The sequence below is a fragment of the Castor canadensis genome, chromosome 1 (assembly GCF_047511655.1).
Source record: "Castor canadensis chromosome 1, mCasCan1.hap1v2, whole genome shotgun sequence".
Taxonomy (NCBI): domain Eukaryota; kingdom Metazoa; phylum Chordata; class Mammalia; order Rodentia; family Castoridae; genus Castor; species Castor canadensis.
In genome coordinates, this window is record NC_133386.1 from 46143849 (window position 1) to 46158702 (window position 14854).

Below are 14854 nucleotides of genomic sequence, written 5' to 3' on the forward strand. Positions count from 1 at the left end.
TTTCTGAAGCCACTAAAATAATCTTTCCTCCTTTAATTTTTCTTATGATCTAACTAAGTACATGTTCTCATATGAGTTATGATTTAGAGCCTTTCAGAAAAGATGAGACAGGATAATAAATGAGCACTTCTGTCTTCCTTGTAGCTAAAGATAAGCCTCATAAAAATGGGAAGAGTGAGTTCAGATACAGTGTACGGGGACTTTCCATCTCCCTTACATTTTATAACATGATTTTGCTGTCAACAGATTTCCCTAAAATAAATTCTGCTAGAAAATATTTATTAGAGATGGTGTGATATAACAAGAACATATGCTGGTGCATGTTAAATAAAAAGTGAGGTTTCTCTCACTGTAGGACAAGTAGCTGTTTTAATTTAGATATCACTACCTGATACCTGTCTTGTAGGCTATTCTGAATAAAGATTCTCAAATGTTTCACAGTTCCTGAACCCTATATTATTATTATCTATTTTTGTAAAATATATATATATTAAATGCTAAAAAAAAAATCCTGAGTATGACTAGCTAAGTTCTCCAAGAAAATGTCTATCTTGAAAATGGCCTTTCAAATGCAAATCAAAACCACACTAAGATTCCACCTCACCCCTGTTAGAATAGACATTATCAAAAACACCAACAACAACAGGTGTTGGCAAGGATATGGGGAAAAAGGAACCCTGTACACTGCTGGTGGGAATGCAAGCTAGTGCAACCAATCTGGAAAAAAATTTGGAGGCTTCTTAAAAATCTAAACATAGATCTGCCATATGATCTAGCAATCCCATTCCTGGGGAAATACCCAAAGAATGTGACACAGATTACTCCAGAGTCACCTGCACACCCATGTTTATTGCAGAGCTATTCACAATAGCCAAGTTACAGAAACAACCAAGCTGCCCCACTACTGATGAATGAATTAAGAAAATGTGGTACTTATACACAATAGAATTCTACTCAGCCATGAAGAAAAATGAAATCTTATCATTCTCGAGTAAATGGATAGAACTGGAGAACATCATCCTGAGCAAGGTTAGCCAGGCTCAGAAGACCAAAAACTGTATGTTCTCCCTCATATGCAGACTTTAGATCTAAGGCAAATACAGCAATGTGGTTGGACTTGGGTTACATGATAAGGGGAGCGCACATATGGGAGGAATGAGGATAGGTAAGAAACCCAAAACATGAAAGTATTTGATGTCACCACTGCAGAGGATCTAATACAGAAACCTTAAAGCAACAGAGGTCAGTATGAGAAGGGGATCAGGAATTAGTGAAAAGGTCAGTTAGAGATGAATCAACTTGGGATGTAACACATTTGTACATGGAAACAATGCTAGGAATCTCTTTGTATAGCTATTCTTACCTCAGCTAGCAAAAACGCTTTGTCTTTCTTATTATTGGTTATGTTTTCTCTTCAAAAAAATTAGAGATACTAGCAGAACAGATTCTGCCTGGAAGAGAGGGGGGTGGGGGGTGGGGGAGGTAGGGGGGAGAAATGGCCCAAACAATGTATGTATATGTGAATAAACAAATTAAAAAAAGAAAATGGCCTAATTATCTAACAAAATTTTGTTCCTTTATTAGCATCAGCTATTCTCAGCCTTATATTTTATGTCAAGTTATAGACCTCATTTACAATTTATGAATATATAAGAATTGTGTCCACATTTTAAAGTGAAAATGTTACAAAATACAAGAGTTTAATAGGACAAATGAAATTATTGTAGTTCTTTTTTTACAACTAAAATATTTACACTGTGTCTAATACTTTTCTTCATTTGCTGACCAATTTATACCTGCACTTATATTGCTTCTTTTTCATGCCAGTCCTTATAGAGAATTCCTGAAACATATGTTCCCACTGAGCGAGTAGTCCTGATGTTAGTTTACACTACACAAATGATAACTGATAAGGAAATGATGGGATTAAGCTGTTCAGGGACTTGCAATAACTTGCTATGATAAGAGCAGCTGCCATATCAGTTTTATTAACCCACTAAATCACCACTAATAAATAAGATAATAGCTTTTGTCCATCATGTCTGAAAACCCAGATTTGGTTGATCAAAGTCTACAAGAAATTAAAATGTAACTCCAACTCAAATAGTCCACCATGTAAATGAAATCTATTGTGGGCTCAACTATCTTCTCCCTTACTCTGGCAAGCTATTCTAAGCAAGGATAGAATATAGGCTCACTTTGTGTCTCTAGAACATACTTAGCACTGAGACCCTTAGTGGAACACTTGTTCATTAATAGTGAAAGCTCTTTATTTATAATTCTTGCATTTCCAGAACTCTTTAGTACCATGCTTTGTACATCAATAAAAATATAAATGGATTGACTATTCCTGACATAATGTATTCAGAACCACAAAACCTACATAGGTATAATCACTCTATTACTCCTATAGAATTTTGTTTCCCTTTTATTTATTGAAAACATAAATGTAAAGTTACTATAGAGAATAAGAACAGATTTATACCTTTGTCATTGGTGGTAATCAAAGAAAAGAAAAGAAACATGAAAGTGGAGGTCATTTCTGTCTTGGCATCTAAAATCTGCATTATTCCTTTGGGAACACTAATTTTCTTGGCATGGAGGGATAATAAGGGTGAAGGAATGGCTAAAGAGCTGAGAGTCTAATGTCACTTGCAAATTCACTGGTTTGTCCCAAAAGCCATACTCTCTGGAGTATGGCTTCCTGACCCCATGTATTAATCTTTAAAGAGCTTCCCCATACCATTGGCAGCAGTGGGACAACAGTCTTGCCACTGGAAACAAATTACTATTCCATTTTTAATTGTGTCTAACTTTTAAATTTTTTTAAAATAATTTTTAAGCAAGGAGCCACTGTGGAAATTGTGTCTAATTTTGATAGTGGATATCTGGGCTTACATAGAGATTCTGTACATTGAATGTTTTATTTTAGTGCACCTACTTGTTGTGAGAGTTGTAAGATGAGTCAGTGTTAAGAGTGAGTTACCTCAGAATTTAGAAAGACAAGAATTAAAAACAGAATTCATTCAATTTGTAGACTCTACTCTCTCAAAGAGACTGTCTCTTTGTCTCATAGATCAGTGTTTCCCAAACTCTAGAGTTCACACATGCACAGTGAAATTGGGAGAGTGATCTTGCTCCAGAATACAAATGAGCCTTTTAAATCAATCATGACTTAAATTCTGACAGTCCCAAATGAAATAATTGGGTGCATTCTAGCTATTCCATGAAAACAACGACAAAAACTGAAAACTTACTTTGAATTAATTGTCATCAGAACAGTTACATTAATATCAGGATATTTTAACATGCAATCCATCAAAATTACAATAAACTAGTGGCAATTTTATTTACATTTTATAGTGATTCAGTAACAGTATGCTTAGGGTGCTATATTAATGATAATAAAATAAGTTTTGTGAAATAGGGAGCAATTATGATTTCCTGATTCTCCAAGATATGCTTACTTCATTTTTATTTGTTTCATTCAGTTGTTCATATTCCACAGGTATAAACATAGTTTTCATAAAATGTTAATTTATGAGATATTAAGCAACCTTTATAAATGATGATTGTGAATATAATATACTAACAGAGAATAAGGACAAAAATTAAAAGGCAGAGAGTGAAACTTCATTAATGCTGCAAATTTGCATTTTTATCTGAAATAAATATCTCTAAATTAATTTAATAACTGAGGCTCAACAAAGAGTTAAGAAGATTTGATATTTACAATCCATAGATATGCTCAGGAAACAGTAATTTGAATTTTCTCAAATAGTACCAATGTAGCAATTGCATGAGCTATCATATATCTACTTTACTGATGATTAGTTCATCAAATGTCATACAGCCATATATGGAAGTATGAGATTCATATGTAGATTAGGAAGAATGTAATATATTAATAAATTTTAAGAACTGTTAGATTAGTAAAATCTTAATAAAAGTTGTACATCAAAAAATCAAAAGTTAAATAATTATTTTGTTGGTATGATATCAGAAAGAAGTAGGCTTTCTTACTTTTACTAGATGACAAGCCTAGAGTCAGATAAACCTTGATATAAATGCCAACATTGTTACTGAATAGTGTCTTTGTGGCCTTGGGCAGGCCAATAATAACCTTCTAACTACAGTGTCCTCATTTGTAAAACATAGTAATTCCTACCGTATACATTATTGAAAGGATATGAGATAATGAATGTGTGTAGTATTTAATAAATAATAACTTTTAATTATGTTGCAAACTTTTGGATACATTCAGTCACTAATTTCTATTATGAAGTACAGTAAGGTTGAAAGCATATTTGCTCCTCTGTTCATTTCCTATATTTTATCTCACTTAATTCTCAGAACTATATGAGATATCATATATCCACTTTACTTATGAAAACTAAATAATGTCATGCAGCCATATCTGGAAATATAGGATTCACACTTAGACTTGTCCTACTTCTAACCCATGTTCCTGGCTCTAGGCAGTGCTGCCTTTTTTTGGTAGGGAGAGTGTTACTGGGGTTTTAACTCAGGGCCTTGCACATGCAAGGCAGGTGCTTTATCACTTCCAGCCCTATGCTGCTTTTGTGTGTGTGTGTGTGTGTGTGTGTGTGTGTGTGTGGTACTGGGGTTTGAACTCCAGGCCTCATGCTTGCTAGGCAGGTACTGTCTAGCCAGCCCTGTTTTGTATTGGGTATTTTTGAGATAGGGTCTCAAGAACTATTTGCCCAGGGCTGGCTTTAAACCACAATCCTCCTGATCTCTGCCTCTTGAGTAGCAAGGATTACAGGTGTAAACCACAAGCACCTGGCTCTATACTGCCTTTTGATGTACTATCTTCAAAATAAAATCTAAGAATATTTCTTAGAAACAAAGATAGGAATATTACCTGGCTAAGAATAGTTATAACAAAACATTACTATTCATGAGAGTAAAAACTGTACACCTTACTGTATCTTTTAACATATTTAGTTTATACTGTGGAAATTTATTTTCTTCACTATATAAAAACACCAAAAAAAATGTAACAGTCATGTCATAAAAACCAAATGGAATATCAGTATGGCAAAACATATTCAAATTGTTAGGGCTTTAATCCTGGGCATGCCTATGGCTGTTGGATATAAAATAAATTTGCAAGAAGTTACCAAATGTTGCTATATCAACCTAAGTACTCAGGCATGACTGTGAAACAATAGACAGGGTTAATGATTCATCCCTAATCCTAAAGACTCCTTCCAGGATTAATTGACTTTCTCTATAGCCTGCTTGCCCACCTTCTTGTAGGTCTTGTCAGGAGGATTTCTCTGCATTGCTTTGCCTCTTTTCTCCCTATCTTTCTACTTCTACGTCATTATCTGATCTCTTCTCTACCTGCCCAACCCAAGAGGAATCAAATCCAGTAGAAAATATCAAGCTAAATGGACTTAAGTTTGAAATAAAGCTGACTTGGTTCAAAGGAAAGGACAAATCTTTTTTCAATCTGGTATTTTATTACTTTTTCCCAAATCACAAAACTATGACTACTTGTTAAAATAAATATTAATTGATAATCTATTATGTATCAGACAACAGAAAGGAGATATAGATATATAGATATATAGATATATATACACAAAATCTCTGCCTTCAAAATACTATGTATTTAGAGAAAAGGATAAGTTAATGTCACACTAAAGTAGGTCCAAAAAGTGCTATGAGACTGCAAAGAGCCTACAACAAATCAGTAGATAAAAAATAGACAAAAGAAAAATTTATGAGATTCCTTTAAATGGATCAGGTTTCAATTTACGTACATCCAGGGGAAAAGGCATCCTCATTGAGGGAAGCCAGCATGAACAAAACAATGACAGCTGGGGTGAAGCAAAGGCGACTAGGGTAATAATTTAGTGAGGGCATAAGCTATATGCTGAAAAGTAAGAAGTAAATGATAAGATAGGGAACTGGAACTTAATCATAATGAACACTGAATGTCAAGGTGAGAAAGATTTGTCTTTCAGATTAGAAATTATGAGTCAATGAAAGTTGCTGAGCAAAGGAGAAATACGATTGAATCTGAACTTGAAAAGTCTGTTTGGAAACATTGTATTGAATGAGCTAGAAAGACAGAGTCAAGGCCAGGTTAGGAAAGTGAGAATATGATAATTCAAGGGAATTCAAAAGGCAGGACCTATATTTTGGCAAATGATTAAAGATGAGCTAGCTAGTAAGGCAGACACAAACACATGTTGGTATTGTGCTTAAAATGTGGTTAGTCTGAACTGAGATTATACTGGTTTTCAGAGACTCAGTATGAGAAAAAGAATGTAATATATCTCAATAATTTTACATTGGTTCCATAGTTAAATGAAAATGTATTATATTATTGTATTACAGAAAACTATTGAAATTAATTTCACCAGTTCCTTTTTTACTTTTTATGTGGCTACCAGTAACCTTTGAATGAAATATGAGGCTGCATTATATTTCTCTTGGTCAGCCCTGGACTAGTTGTCAGGACAGAAGGAGACAGCAAGGATGCTAGAAAAAGACTGGCAGAAGGGATCTGGGTAATAGTGTGACAGAAAAGCCAGAGGGGGAGTTTCTATATCTGTTTATTTTATGAGGCCATTAGTGGCAAGATCATATGCTAGGCAAGAGCCAAGGAAGCTGAATAATAATAAGAATGAGCCATTTCAGTTTTCCTCAGGTAAAGAAGTATATTAAGACAGAAGAATATGATCAATGGTAAGTAGAGTGAGCTGGTAGCTACTCTGTCAGGAAACAGCAAAGAGAATGAAAATAAGAAAGCAATGGTGAAGGGTAGAGCAAGTCTCAGATTATTTTCTTCCTGTGTAGATCTGGCTATACTTATAGGCACAGGAGAGGAGGAGGGGAAACATAGTAAACAGGAAAAATAACTGCTGAACAAGAACTTGCACCTGAGGATTCTGCAGTGATAACCACAAAAAAAAAAAAAAAAAGAAGAAGAAAAGGTGAAGATAGAAGATACCAAGAGAGGTATATGTGACAGCTATTTTATTTTTATATTCACAATAAGAGATGACCAAAAAGATCATTTGTGAATGTCACTTGTCTTGAAAAGAAAAGAAGGGGCTATCAGGAAATTATTGTCTGAGAAAGAGAAGAAAGAACCTGAACCATGCTGGGGTAACATTTTTTCTAGTCTTCCTTGGCTGGTATTGGCTTTTGGGAGTGCTGTACATTTTGCTTGGTTGCTATATATAGTCTTATACATTCCTCCTTCAGTAACAGCTTCAAGATTATGAAAGTGATTCACTTATCTCAGCAGAAAGAACAATATGAATTTTCTTTGTAAATTTTCCTTTCTAAACATTATTCTAAATTCTTCTTATTTTTTTTTAGTTCTTATATTTGGTAAAAGCCTGCTTCATTGAGAAGAAAATACCTGTTTCTATTCACTGATAAGGACAAAACTTATTTCACATCCTCATGTACTATCACCCACGTGTCTTACTTTGAATGGCCTCTTGTTCCAAGCCGCCGTGTTGTTAGGAGGGGAAATTTCTGGCGAATTGTCTAAAAAGAGAAACAATTACTTTAATTTTTAGAAAGTATGTTGTTCTAATGCAAGCTACTCATAACCAACTAATTAAGGAATGAAAAATTTGGACTCTGAACTACAAGTGAATACTTAATCTGAAAAAAGTAATATCATATACAGAGTTATAAAAAATACCTCAGGTGGGGAGGTATTGTTTTGATTTTGATCATCAATTACTGAGGCAGATCCTACCAGTATCTTCTTGCCTTGATGTTACTACTGAGACAATTTTTTTTTTGTCTAGAAGAGGAATGTTTGGGTTTCTTCAAAATAATTCCATCTGCAATGGGAAATAAATACCCACAATTAAATAACTCTCCCCAAGGGTCCACACATGAACTTCAGAGGATTCCATAGCGAACTCTATATTGTGTTAATTTCTTGGTGGCTGTGTCTATAGCTTTTGTCAGATTCTCAAGGTGTGTCATTACTCCCAATTAAGAATCACTGTCATTATAATAGATAGAGTGAACTTATTCAAAGTACACTGTATCCATCTATGGAATCATCATAATGAAATCTCTTGTACTATAAATATGCTAATAAAAGTAGTAAAAAAATTGCCATAAAGGAGATCCATAAAACGATAATGTTAATGTGGAAATTGGAAGTTGTATACAATTTCAGTTAGTGAACGGAGCTTTGGAGAGATTGTTTTTCAGAAAGTCTCACAACATATTAGTGACAGTCACGGGCTAGATTTTAGGTCATGTGCCATATTACATTGCATCTGTTAACCAGCAGGTTTTCAATTAAAAAAAAAAAAAAACAACTGGGAACCTGAGCATGGTAGCTCACACCTGTAAATCAGCACTCAGGAAGCAGAGACAAGAGGGCTACATAGGAAAATGCTGTCTAAAAAAAAAAAAAAAGAAAGAAAAGAAATCTCCAAACTGGGGAACTGGACCATTGTGGATCATAGTTTTCATTATTTTCTGGACAATGAGTCCCTCTACAGGTTGGAGTTTGGATTTCAGTTTATATGAGATACAATATTTGAGACCCAAGTTTCTCACCATTTTCTTGAGATACCCTAGGTTCTCAGACAACAGAGCACACAAGGATCTCAAAGAATGAGTCTCTCCCAAGAGATAAATATTGTTTCCTGATTCTCAAAATGATATCAACATATACAACTACACTAATGTGAGCTACACAGGTTCCCATCCTAACTATACAGGTTGGATAGGAAGAAATGATTTTGGTTTTGTTTTTGACAGTACAGGGGTTTGAACTCAGGGCCTTGCACTTACTGGGAAAATACTCTACACTTGAGCCATGCTCCCAGCCCATTTTGCTTTATTTATCTTTTAAATAAGGTCACATATTTTTGTCCAGGGCTGGCCGGGACTGCTATCTTTCTATTTATACCTCCCTTATAGCTGGAATGCCAGGCAGACACCACCACACCCAGCTTATTGATTGAGGTGGAGTCTTGTGAACTTTTTGCCCTGGCTGGCCTCAAACCATGATCTTCTAGATCTCTGCCTCTAGAGTAGCTGGGATTATGGATGTGAGCCACTGTGTGCAGTCAAAAGAAAAGCTTTAAAGTAGCAGAAGTTTAACTAATCCCATCATAAAATTTTTAAGTTTAGGATATAAGCACATTCAGTGTGAAACAGAGAATTAGGAAAACTATTTAGGTAATAGAATAAAAACATGTACTTGGACTATCTAAATAATAAGGATAACCACATTAACGGGAAATTAGCAGCATTAACAGGATATTTGTCACCTTCATTTAATTTTACTTCTCACAGGACTTTAATGCATCCCTCTTTGAGGGGAAATGCTACTGTTAAATGGACCTTGCTTTAGCTCACTTTAAATCTTCTGATAATCAGGACTCTAATATTCAAAATTAAGGTATAAACATACAACAGTTGGAAACACAGTCCTTAAGAGATTTCATTCATGCCTGTAAAATGAATGTCTTAATATTCTGTAAGAGAACTTGCTGAGATGAATTTGTTTCCATGCTGTATGACTAGCATGACTTTATTGTAAAGTACTACACTACAGCCAATACATTTCATATACCTTTCCAAAGGTGGCTGCACAGGCTGGCTCCAGTTTCTCTTTCCTGCAGAAATCTAAATAGTGTGCATAAAGGATACACCGTGGTAGGCAAACTCCTTCACACACTATGTAATTTTCTTCAAGCCTGAGAAAAAAGACTAAATATTAGATCAAACCTTTGCTTTATTATACCTTCCCCCCTTCTCAGTGACCTAATGCTCATTTTGAAAACAGACTATACAAAGAAGTTAATGAGTGGACATGAGTAGACTTCCTTTATTTTAGACATTATTAAAATCTTATCAGGATGAATATAATTAATAATAGTACACTCTACTCAAAATAGTTAGAAGAAAGAAATTTTAATGTACTCACCATAAAGAAATTATAAAAGGTTAAGGTGATAGTTATGCTAGTTACCTTGTTATCCCTACCCAATGTATACATGAATCAACATATTACGTTTTACCTCATAAATATGTATAAATATTATGTGTAAATCAAAAATAACTTTTTTAAATAAAGGAGATTACCCTGGATGGCCTGATCTAATTTGGTGAGCCCTAGAAAGAAGGTCTAGATGTCAAAGACAGAGGACAGGAAGATTGGAAATAGTAGCAGACACACTCCTAAAGATCTTGAAGAAGCAAATGCTCTCATATTTTGAAGATCAACTGTCAGGGAATGACAGATAATCCCTAGGAGCTGAGGTCCTCAATTCGACAGTTACAAGGATTCAATTAAAAAACCAGGGAGATTAGGAGAAAACTAGAACATCCGATGAGACTTTAGCATCAACCAACTTCTTGATTTCAGCCTGGTGAAAGATACCAAGGTTACCCACCCTAGATGCCTAACACACACAAAAAAATGTGTGGTAATGAATTTGTGTTGTTTTGAAACAAAACAAGAGATCACAAAGATTAATATTAGAAGAGCAAGAAGACATTGAACATCTGCTAGTTAGGGAAGTATGGTGCAGCATTTGTTCAAAATATACATTCAGGCAAACTCATTTCATTTAGCTCAAATGATACTGCTCTATTTCTATCCTTATACCTGTTCATTCTGATTAGTGCCATAATTATAACTTCATAGATACATGAAGTTTATATATTATATAATAACATAACTTCATAGATGGCTCCAAACATAACACATATAACCAACTGTGTATTATAAATGTAACTATACAAACTTTGAAAACTTAAATGTAATTTCACTTAATTTACAATTAAATGAAATTTATAAAAATACAATGACTGAAATTGTGTGATAACTATCTAAACAGCAATCTAGAAATCAGAACTTGTAGATTCTTCTCCCAGTTTCTTTATTCTAACATCTCAGTAGATGAGTTTAGCTAGAATTTATTTATGTTTAGTAAAATCCTAACTTGTACTACAAGAATGACACAATATGAGGTATGCATTCAGATTAAAATTGGGTGACATTTTTCAAGACTTCTGATTTAATGTATTCTCAATGTTCACAAGACAAAAAGTTAAGGGAGACATTCCCTTAGCAGGTAAAATATCAGATGCACATTCTTCTATGAAGAAGAAAAAAAGAACAAAAACTAAGACCTAGTGTTTCAAAACAAATTAATTTGCATACACAAAATCAAATGCCTAACTTACAATGAAAATTGGAGTTAATCAATATTTTTTCACTTTGATTTCCATTTCTATTTTTTCATTTCTAATTTTTAACACTTACAAAATAATTTATAGAAACTTAAAGAAAAATTTACAAAGTACAAATTAACTCTTTTTTAAAAATGTATAATACTTATTTTTCAGAAGTATAGAAAATTCACACAAAAAATGACAGTGTCTCATAGTTTCAAAAATATGACAATTGTTATGAAAAATATCTAGCTATTCAAAAATTGTATTTTAATGACATGTAAATAATTCCCACTTGTCATCTATTTTGATATTGTTGTAGGCATTATTTTGTCTTTGAAATACTGAATTATCCTAGACATAAGTAGAATATTAATTTTGAGTAAATCCAAGATTGTTTCCAATCACTCAATTTAAACTGAAAAAGTGGGGTTGATCATTGAAAACACCTCCACAATATATCTGAAATCAAAACAGTTTTGTCCCTATTATCTTAATGAAATTAATTGTATCTTAAATATTCTAGATAATTAGTTCAATTATTTACAGCTCTGGTGTATTCTTAACTAGTAATCATGACATCAACTTCAGCAGTTAAAATATAACTTTAGATGAATATTTGTTTTATATTTCAAATATTTGTAAGGGGCCAAGCATATGCTCACAAAAATTCAATATATGTAATTGCAATTTATTGTTTCTAAAATAAAAATAAAATTTAGTAGTATTTTAACATTCTATTTTTCTATTGCATTGTTCTAAACTTTAGATCATATTGTATATTTAAACAGGTCTTATAACTAATCAGAAAATAAGTAGTCCTTTTATTTATTTGTTTATTATTTGGAATTCGGGAAGAAATTTATACTCCTATTTCTTCATTATCACTCTACTGATAGTCTCTTGGTTTTAAAAGGTTTTCAACAAAATCCAATTTGTGATATTTCACTGTAGTAAATCATATATGACAGGTGCTATAAAGTAGTTGAACATTTGTTTAAATTAATAATGATATCTTAACTGATTTTTTGAAGTTTTCTACTTCAAATACAAGTCGTCCAGTTTATGGCCACCACACTATTTCTAATTTGCCCTCCTACAGATTCAGGTTAAGATCCTTCCATCTTCCAAGTTATTTTGAAGTATGATGTTTTATAAACACAAAAATTGCCAAATAACAAAAATACAAGAACCAAATTGCATGTTAAGCAAATAAGTCAAAGACAAATTCGTCACTGCTCACATTTGAAGAAATTATGATTTTCATCAATAATGTATCTCAGACCGTTTTTCATAAACCAGAATGTGTCTCTATATTAAATAGACAGTTAAAAATGAATGAATTTCTAATTGGACTTTTAACAAAAAGTTTCAGAGAGAGGGAAACTGAAAAAGCAAAGATCCAATGACACTGGCTTTTCAACCTTCAACAGGTGCACGCGCCTCCGCCTGTGGGCCAGTCTTACCACTGCAGCGTGAGCTGAGTCTGCTTCTTTTTATCCTTCATAATTTGCGTGATGGTTTTCTTCTGAGAGAGGTGTTGATCGGCTGTTTTGCTTTTGCTGTAGTGATTGTCTGCATCCTCTTCTTCAGAGGAAAAATTTCCGTTGCTTAAGTGCATTTCTGTTTGCAAATTTGAGAAAAGCAGAATATGTCATCAATTAAGTAGTCTCTAAGTACAAATTTGTGTTGAATAGGGTGCCCTCGAGGGAAGGGGGCGGAGGAGCTATGCAAAATCCCTTAGAGTGGACAATAAACATTTTTCCTGGGGAAATGTAATGATCCCGACAGAACATTCTACGCATTTGTATTTTTGAGATGTGTTTATTTTTATTACCGGATGCCTTTCTTAGACTACATCCAAGTCCCCGTCTTCTCCGGGGCGGGAACCCCGCACTCACCTGACTTCACTCCCACCCGCAGCTCCGCGTCCTCCGCATTCTCCCCGCTGCCCAGCGCGCCCCGGGGCTGCGCTTCGGCCGCCAGGTACGCTCTCTCCTCCGCGTAGACGAGCAAACCCTTGCCCAGGAGCTGCACGCAGCACTCCTCCTGGATCTCGGGGGAAAGTTGGGGCAAAGGCTGCGCTTGCAGGAAGGCGTCCTCCAGTTCCCGGACCTTGGCCATCCTCCTCGCCGCCCAGAGCTCGGCACCAGCACCAGCCGCTGGGCCCGCGCGCCGCGGCGGAGCCCCGAGTCCTGGGCGGGGCGGGGCGGGGCTGGGGACCTGTGGCCGCAGGGGCGGGGGAGGAGGCCACAGGCTTCGGAGCCCCTGGACGTCAGAGGAGGGACGCAGGGCACCGGTACAGCCCAGGCCGCCCCTGGGCGGACTGCCCGTCTTCACCTGTCCACCGTCCAGCAGATGCTCCACTGGGAACTCACTTCCTCAACTGCGCCCGTCACGCCCGGAGCCATGGAGTCCCATTCCTGCTTCCTCCCTTTCTCTATTCTGACGTTTGACCCTGAGTAACTTTTCACACCCAAAAAGTCCAGAAAGATTCCAGGAACCTGTGCTCTTCTTCCTGGAGGAAGAGCAGCTTTAGTTGTCCCCATCCCTACTCCAGGAACACATAAATGTGGCACCTGGCCAGTCTTGATTCTGCACACCTGAGTCAGAAAAAAAGTATATCCCAGAGTACTGCCCAGTTTTTGCATGGAGTGGGTTCAGGCTTATTTATTCCCCCAGTAATGTGAGAGATTAGTGAAGGCTCTTTACACTGACAGGGACAGAGCTTATCCCATCACACAACTGCCATGTCTGTGGACTCCTGGACCTAGCTGCCCTCCAAAATGTGGCCTTCTGCATGGAGGAAACAATTCATTCACTCCCATTTATAGTATTTTGTAATTTGAACGTTTCCCTGACTATTCCTCATCTCATGCCTAGCAGTAGTCAAAAGGACATTTGCTTAAATAAAAAAAACACAATCGAAATGATTTTTTTCCTCCAAAATGGTAAGAGCTACATTTGGTGGGGAATTTGTTATGCTCGCTTAAGCAAGAGCACTTGGTGGAGGCCTGAGGTCTTGTTGCCTGACTGCCACCTAATCTTCCTTCCATCCTCACTCTTTTGAGAAATATGTCCTGTCCCTTTATTTGCCTAGTGCTCTCTAGGAAAAGCAAGGATCCTTCTTTGGTTCACATTGCATCATCACAGCCAAACAGTAACCCTTTCTTGAGCATTAGAAAGAAAAATCATGAAGCAAACTAAGGTATAATATATGTATATATGAAAATGTCACAATGAAACCCCCTGTATAACTATCATATACTAATAAAGATGTTCAAAAAGTATAGAAAGAGAAATCACTCTTGAACTTTAATATCAATGATTTAAGTTGAAATTTAGCATGGAAAAAATATAAGTCCCACAGTGGAGGATGACTGAAGAGTGAATTATGGGGAGGAGTAATACAGTTTAAAAACATTATCATGTCAAAGCAGCTAGAATTATGGTTATAGTTGAACCTTCCACATTTTTAGCACCACTTGTTGGGAAAGGCATCACTCCTCTGTCAAAGGTTTTCTCAGTGGAACCTCCAGGTGCTGCATTCAGACTGGGGCCATTCATTCATCTGCACACTCAAAATTCTGAGACTGTTCCCTCCCTAGGATAGCTTTGCATAGCAGTGTTCTCTTACCAAGTGCCC

The 14854-nt window shown here is 35.7% G+C and overlaps 1 protein-coding gene across 1 annotated transcript in view; it reads right to left on the reverse strand.

Moving 5' to 3' along the window:
- Rfx6 (regulatory factor X6) overlaps window positions 1–13332 on the reverse strand; it is a 51910-nt gene extending 38578 nt beyond the window's left edge. The window contains exons 1-4 of the mRNA XM_020151477.2: window positions 13110–13332; window positions 12675–12831; window positions 9602–9725; window positions 7475–7536 (exon numbers count right to left, since the gene is read on the reverse strand). Coding sequence (XP_020007066.1) covers window positions 7475–7536; window positions 9602–9725; window positions 12675–12831; window positions 13110–13332 — 566 coding nt within the window. The remainder of the gene's footprint in view (window positions 1–7474; window positions 7537–9601; window positions 9726–12674; window positions 12832–13109) is intronic.
- Window positions 13333–14854: the final 1522 nt, after the last annotated feature.